This window comes from Somniosus microcephalus, chromosome 11, assembly GCF_052327205.1.
Source record: "Somniosus microcephalus isolate GS21.2 chromosome 11, FLI_Smic_1.0, whole genome shotgun sequence".
NCBI classification, from domain to species: Eukaryota; Metazoa; Chordata; class Chondrichthyes; order Squaliformes; family Somniosidae; genus Somniosus; species Somniosus microcephalus.
In genome coordinates, this window is record NC_140997.1 from 3,612,151 (window position 1) to 3,619,382 (window position 7,232).

Below are 7,232 nucleotides of genomic sequence, written 5' to 3' on the forward strand. Positions count from 1 at the left end.
CTCTGTCTGAATGCAGTGGCAATGGCAATGTATTAGCAACATACTGAATTTCTCTTATAAAGTAGGAGACTTGTTGAAAGTGTTTCCCCCCCCCCTTTTGCCTAATTAATTAGTTTAATTGGGGGAGGTTGGTGAGAGAGATTGTAAGTACATTCCCCTCCGCATGGCTTCTCCCCTGGACGGATCAATGTCTGTCACTGACATAAGCCTGTGCTGAAACGTGTCATTGTTCTCTTCAATCTCCAGTGCACTACAGACATGACCAGTTGGATGAGTTTATCAAAAATATCAATGGCCATCTGCAGCCTCTCTTCATGGAGATCAGGAAGGGGATGAGCGAGGACGATGGACGGCAGCATTATGCTCTGGTGAGTGGAAAGTGTGGTGTCCTTGTGGCTTCCGCTTCTGGTGGTTGGGGGGGAGCAGACTGTACAGTTACCCTGTGGTGAAATAACCACACACAACTAGCAGTGGGGAAAGGTTAACTTCTGTTTACAGATACAGTGAGCAGATCTGTGGGCTAACCATCACCAAGAGTGGCACCGACCCCTTCAACTCCCTGTCCCCTCGGCAGATGAAGGAACAGGACTGAGTCGCAAGGATGCTCACAGCTCCACACCCCGCCACGTATAACCCTCTCTGTTTTCCAGCGCTGTGTGGAAGAGTTCCTGAACCCAGCCACAGGAGCTGTAGAAGCCTTTCCCTTTTTGCACTGTAGGTTGAGTTCTATGCCAGCCACAAACCGCTGTCTCCCTCTGATTTACACATTTCTTGTTTTGTTGCTGGACTGGGGAGTTTGTAAATTTGAATCCTACCCTCTTGCTTTGTCTCCAGCTGAACATCACCAGGACCGTGGATGGCCTTCACTGTCCAGGCTTGTACTTTCTACACCTTCAGCCTCTGCTCGGGGCTCTCGAGGCCCTGCACGTGCTGTCATTTGATTAAATTGTGCTCGTTCTTGGCTGGGCTGCTATTTTGGAGGGAAGGGGGGTTTGAAATGCCAGCAAGCCCAGCTTCTGCGAACCAATTAGAAGAACAGCATTGACGGTCACTGGGCAAGAGTTTCCTGATTTATTTGGGTGGGTGGGTGAGGGGGCAGGGAGTGGCTTAAAAAAGGTGAAATGTGTGGAGAATCCAGGCTTGAAAATGATGTATATTAAAACACACACGATTCGTGTAGGGGGGTGTAATGCTCCTGAACATCCTGACCCCGGCCTGCCAGCTGAACCTTGACCTGATCATTGCATGCAAGACCGCGACCGCGCCTTCCCCCCCCCGCTCCCGCTGTGGTCCCCAGACCGCCCCTCTCGGATAGCTGCCCTTTTGTGTCTGCACAGCTGACCAACGTGCAGAGAGCGCTCTCGGACTGCGGATGCCTGTACCTGGCCATTAATCTCCCTCTTGCACTATCTCCAGATTAATCTTGCAGAGACTGAGATCACCAGGATGGCATTCGATTACACAGAAACTGAACTGGAATTGTTCAAGAAAACTGTGAGTACAACCCCGTCTCCTCCATGCCTCATACTTCAAATGCAGCATGAGTCTGATGTTTAAACTTCATCCGCACCTCTTCAGTTTTGATTAAGATTGAAGAAATTGCACAAGGAAACTTTGTGCTATCCGGCACCGAGCTGTTGCTGTCCCATCAAAACTGCCGGACAAACCAGCGCTAATGTTAAAACATACGGAAGCTTTTGAGCTCCGTATCTAGCAACAAACCCTGTTGCTTAGCAACAGCTTCTAAACAGTCAGCCGTAGCTTGCAAGCATCTCTGTAGCTAAGCAACAGCTTTAGCTAGACCTTGCAGAGCCTGACTGGTGAAAAAAAAGCAATGAAAAGAAAAAAAACTTACTGAACCGACTCCTGATTTTTGCCGGTGGCTCAAGCATTCCGGACAGTTAACCTCCGGATAAACCAAAGATTCCTGTAAAACTTAAGACCTTGATTGATAGCGTTACCCTCGAGCTGACCGTTCTGATTCACACCGAGGCCCTTTCACCAGCTGCTCTCTCAAGGCCAGTGTACAAGTACCTCGAGTCTCTTCGCCGGGAGCAAGCGGAAGCCAAGCGCAGGCAGCGCAAGGCGCGCACGTCAACCCAAGCACCCCACCCACCCGCCCCTTCAACCACCGTCTGCCCCACCTGTGACAGAGACTGTAGGTCCTGCATTGGACGCATCAGTCACCGGAGAACTCTTTTAATGTGGAAGCAAGTCATCCTCGGTTCCGAGGGACTGCCTAAGAAGACAAGTATCTGCTCTTCTGTCCAGACAAGCTCCTTCAATCAGCCCCCAATCCCAGGTAGACAAACGTTGCACCTTAATGATCAGCCAGGTACTGCTCCTGAGTGACCGCTCGGGTGGCCGTGTCGATTTGTGTTTTCACATCGCAGCTTGCTTTGTTTGGTTTACGGGAGAGCGGCGTACGTCCCTCAGCCTCTCCCGGTTTCATCGCTGGAACCGGCTCCCATACCCTGCTGGAAGAATCAGAGATTGACCGGGGCGTTGGCACCTGCCTGCCGCTCCACGCGTGTCGGGTTAGGCGAGTAAAGAAGGGGCTGAAAAATGAGGAGGGGGCACACCACCTGAACAGTAACCTGCTAGCTGACGGTGATGGGCTGCAGCTTGGCTGGATGATTGGGAGCAGTTTCACACGATTCAGACTTGCATTTAAAGCTCTTTCTTTCAGATGGACCTGGTTCTGGAGTCGGAAAGTGGGATGGTCTCTTCTACAGACATCCTGAACCTGTCTGATCAACTGCAGCCCAAGAAAATGAAGAAGAAAGAAGTCGAGCAGGTGCTGCAGCGGTTTGTGCAGGACAAGTGGCTCTGTGAGGTAGGTGTCTGTGGAAACAAGGATACACTTTCACCTGTGTGTATGCAAGTTTTTTCCTGTCTGTGGTGAATATTCTGGTGAGTTTGCTGTTTGCTTTTCCCTCGTCAGAGCGATGGTGAGTACATTCTGAGCACTCGCTGCATTATGGAGCTTGAACAATACATTCGCAACATGTACCAGGACCTAGTGAAGGAGTGCAACATCTGCCACAACATCACAATCCAGGTACTGCCACCTTACACCCACAGGGAGAGGGGGAGCTCTGTCCTTGCTCCGGGGCTAGGAAGGAAGGTGAATCAGAGTTCTCATTCTTTTATTTATTCATTTATGGGATGTGGGTGTCGCTGGCAAGGCCGGCATTTATTGCCCATCCCTAATCGCCCTCAGAAGGTGGTGGTGAGCCGCCTTCTTGAACCGCTGCAGTCCGTGTGGTGAAGGTACTCCCACAGTGCTGCTAGGGAGGGAGTTCCAGGATTTTGACCCAGCGACGATGAAGGAACGACAATATATTTCTAAGTCAGGCTGGTGTGTGACTTGGAGGGGAACTTGGAGGTGGTGGTGTTCCCATGCGCCTGCTGCCGTTGTCCTTCTAGGTGGAAGAGGTCGCGGGTTTGGGAGGTGCTGCCGAAGAAGCCTTGGCGAGTTGCTGCAGTGCATCTTGTAGATGGTACACACTGCAGCCACGGTGCGCCGGTGGTGGAGGGAGTGAATGTTTAAGGTGGTGGATGGGGTGCCAATCAAGTGGGCTGCTTTGTCCTGGATGGTGTCAAGCTTCTTGAGTGTTGTTGGAGCTGCACTCATCCAGGCAAGTGGAGAGTATTCCATCACACTCCTTACTTGTGCCTTGTAGATGGTGGAAAGGCTTTGGGGAGTCAGGAGGTGAGACACTCACTGCAGAATTCCCAGCCTCTGACCTGCTCTTGTAGCCACAGTATTTATGTGGCTGGTCCAGTTACATTTCTGGTCAATGGTGACCCCCCAGGATGTTGATGGTGGGGGATTCGGTGATGGTAATGCCGTTGAATGTCAAGGGGAGGTGGTTAGATGCTCGCTTGTTGGAGATAGTCATTGCCTGGCACTTCTGTGGTGCGAATGTTACCTGCCACTTATCAGCCCAAGCCTGAACGTCGTCCAGGTCTTGTTGCAAATGGGCATGGACTGCTTCATTATCTGAGGAGTTGTGAATGGCGCTGAACACTGTGCAATCATCAGTGAACATCCCCACTTCTGACCTTATGTTGGAGGGAAGGTCATTGATGAAACAGCTGAAGATGGTTGGGCCCAGGACACTGCAACCATCTTCCTTTGTGCTAGGTATGACTCCAGCCAGTGGAGAGTTTTCCCCGATTCCCATTGACTTCAGTTTTAGTAGGGCTCCTTGATGCCACACTTGGTCAAATGCTGCTTTGATGTCAAGGGCAGTCACTGTCACCTCACCTCTGGAATTCAGCTCCTTTGTCTATGTTTGGACCAAGGCTGTAATGAGGTTGGAAGCAGAGTGGTCTTGGCGGAACCCAAACTGGGCATTAGTGAGCAGGTTATTGGTAAGTGCCGCTTCATAGCTCTGTCGATGACACCTTCCATCACTTTGCTGATGATTGAGAGTAGACTGATGGGGCGGTAAATGGCCGGATTGGATTTGTCCTGCTTTTTGTGGACAGGACTTGCCTGGGCAGTTTTCCACATTGTCGGGTAGATGCCAGTGTTGTAGCTGTACTGGAACAGCTTGGCTAGAGGTGCGGCTAGTTCTGGAGCACAAGTCTTCAGCACGCTAGCCGGGATGTTGTCGGGGCCCATAGCCTTTGCTGTATCTCATGTGCTCAGCCGTTTCTTGATATCACGTGGAGTGAATCGAATTGGCTGAAGACTGGCTTCTGTGGTGGTGGGGACCTCAGGAGGAGGCCGATATGGATCATCCACTCTGCACTTCTGACTGAAGATGGTTGCAAACGCTTCAGCCTTGTCTTTTGCACTCACGTGCTGGGCTCCACCATCGAGGATGGGGATATTCATGGAGCCTCCTCCTCCCGTTAGTTGTTTAATGGTCCACCACCATTCTCGACTGGATGTGGCAGGACTGCAGAGCTTTGATCTGATCCGTTGATTGTGGGATCGCTTATCCCTGTCTATAGCATGCTGCTTCCGCTTTTTAGCATGCATATAGTCCTGTGTTGCAGCTTCCCCAGGTTGGCACCTCATTTTTAGTTACGCCTGGTGCTGCTCCCGGCATGCTGTTCTACACTCCTTATTGAACCAGGGTTGGTCCCTTGGCTTGATGGTAATGGTAAAGTGAGGGATATGCCGGGCCATTAGGTTACAGATTGTGGTGGAATACAATTCTGCTGCTGCTGATGGCCCACAGCGCCTCATGGATGCCCAGTCTTGAGCTGCTAGATCTGTTCTGAATCTATTCTGCTGGAGTTTAGTGTAATTGTTGGAGAGGGGAATTGGACATTGTTAAAGCAATACTGTATATAGAAACAGGCTCCTCAGCCTAGCCAGTGTGTGTGGCTCTCTTCCCTCAGTGTTGTCTCCACTATCCCAGCTGTTTAATAACACGTCTTTAAACTGCATTTTGCTTCCAGGGCCAAACATGTGAGGTCTGTGGAGCAAAAATTCATCTCCCTTGTGCTGCAAAATACTTCTGCGGTCGGGAGGACCCTTGCTGTCCAAAATGTAGGCAATTCTGGCCTCATGAGATCCCAGGTAATGGCTGATGAGTCAACTAGATTATATAAAGTGCATAATTGTTAATTAGTCCTGGTCACAGAGCACATTTAATCCACCTCTAAACAGCTGGAGTGCAGATGGTTCGATGCTGCCTCTCTCAAGGTCAGACTGTTGAATTCTGTTTCCAAAGGAATGTAGAGGGTGGGAGGATATTTACAGAACGCAGATATTAAAGTCGGATGCGCGCAGATTTGCACCGTCCTTGGAACCCAACAAAATAAAATCGATAATTCACGTGAGGGATTTGTACCATTTGCCAAACCACTTGTTTCTGTTCTGTAGGCGGGCTGTTACGGGTAAACGCTCTGTGGATTCTGGTCTGTCGCAGGGCAGCACTGAGAAATGTGTTTATTCACAGTAAATATGGTTCAGGAATTATCTTTCAAGCCTGTAACTGAAAATATGTTGCTGAATTCTCGCACTAGCACCGCTCCAGAATATGGGGTTCACCGGTGTGGAACCGGAACTCTCCCACTTACACTGAGCTCACCTCTTTCCAACATCAGTGGGTCGTGCCCTCACTGCCTTGCTTCTTTATTTCAATTCTACGGGTTACAGTAATGCTCCGGGGTTTGTTTTGCAAAGTAACTCTACAAATCTCTTGTGACTGCTCGCTTAACCCCTGTTCTTTTCTTCACCCAGCTGTCAACAAGCCTGAGCCGTCGTCCATGCCCCCTCCCTCCTCCACGCCAAAGATGCGACACCGATATCGGGAATGAGGCGCCGGGAGAAAAAGCAGCAATGGAATGGCAGCTTCAAATCTGCAGAGGGAGGGGGGGATTGGGAGGGGAGGGAAGGGGGGGGAATTGAGTTGTGTTTCGAGATTGAACTTGAGGCATTAGCCTGCGATAGATGGCGCTTGCTGTCAGTAAGCTGGTGCCATGGAGGTGACACCACCCTGATATTCTGAACCCTGTATTTTAACTACATTGTGTTACGTTAACTGTGCAGGGCACATGGGGTCGCCCCCACTGTGCAGCAGCTCTGAGGGGCGATAGACCCTCACCCCCATACTGCTAGTTTGCTCTCAGCCTTGTCTCGTGAGATCGGGAGCTGGGGGTGTGAGGAGTCATGGACTACCCGTGCCCTCTCCAGGGGGATCCAGTTTAAGACAAAGGTTCAGTGTTGGGAACTAAACTGAAATCTTGTTTCCATCAACAGGCACCATGAAATGGAAAAAGGAATGATTATCTGTCACTAAATAAAATGTAAACAAAATAAAAGAACTTGTGTTTTTTTTAAAACTTCCATTTTGTTCACACCGTGAGTCCTGAAAAACATTCTGCGGCACTGAAACACAACCCGAGAGGAGGAAGAAGAACAGGACTTCGTCTGTTATTCACCACAATTAGAGGCTTACACTAAACTGAGCATCATAGAATGATACAGCGCAGAGGGAGGCCATTCGGCCCATTGACCCTGTGCCAGCTCTTTGAAATAGCTCTCCAATTAGTCCCACTCTCCTGCTCTTTCCCCACAGCCCTGTGAAATTCTCCCCTTCCTTTTGAAAGTTACTATTGAATCTGCTTCCACCGCCCTTTCAGGCAGCGCATTCCGGATCACAACAACTCGCTGCGTGAAATAAATTCTCATCGTTCCTCTGGTTCTTTGGCCAATGACCCTAAATCTGTGTCCTCTCGTTCCCGACCCTCCTGCCACTAGAAAC

General features: G+C 50.1%; 1 protein-coding gene across 3 annotated transcripts in view; it reads left to right on the forward strand.

The window, feature by feature from the left end:
- Positions 1 to 6,814, forward strand: part of nsmce1 (NSE1 component of SMC5/6 complex) — a 30,952-nt gene extending 24,138 nt beyond the window's left edge. For 2 of the 3 annotated variants that reach the window (XM_086000056.1, XM_086000057.1), the window contains exons 3-8: positions 247 to 368; positions 1,417 to 1,494; positions 2,690 to 2,836; positions 2,945 to 3,061; positions 5,422 to 5,542; positions 6,209 to 6,355. In XM_086000056.1, coding sequence (XP_085856182.1) covers positions 247 to 368; positions 1,417 to 1,494; positions 2,690 to 2,836; positions 2,945 to 3,061; positions 5,422 to 5,542; positions 6,209 to 6,285 — 662 coding nt within the window. In that variant the 3' untranslated portion in view covers positions 6,286 to 6,355. Of the gene's footprint in view, positions 1 to 246; positions 369 to 1,416; positions 1,495 to 2,689; positions 2,837 to 2,944; positions 3,062 to 5,421; positions 5,543 to 6,208 lie in introns of all 3 variants that reach the window. The other variant, XM_086000058.1, reaches the window with a different exon arrangement.
- Positions 6,815 to 7,232: the final 418 nt, after the last annotated feature.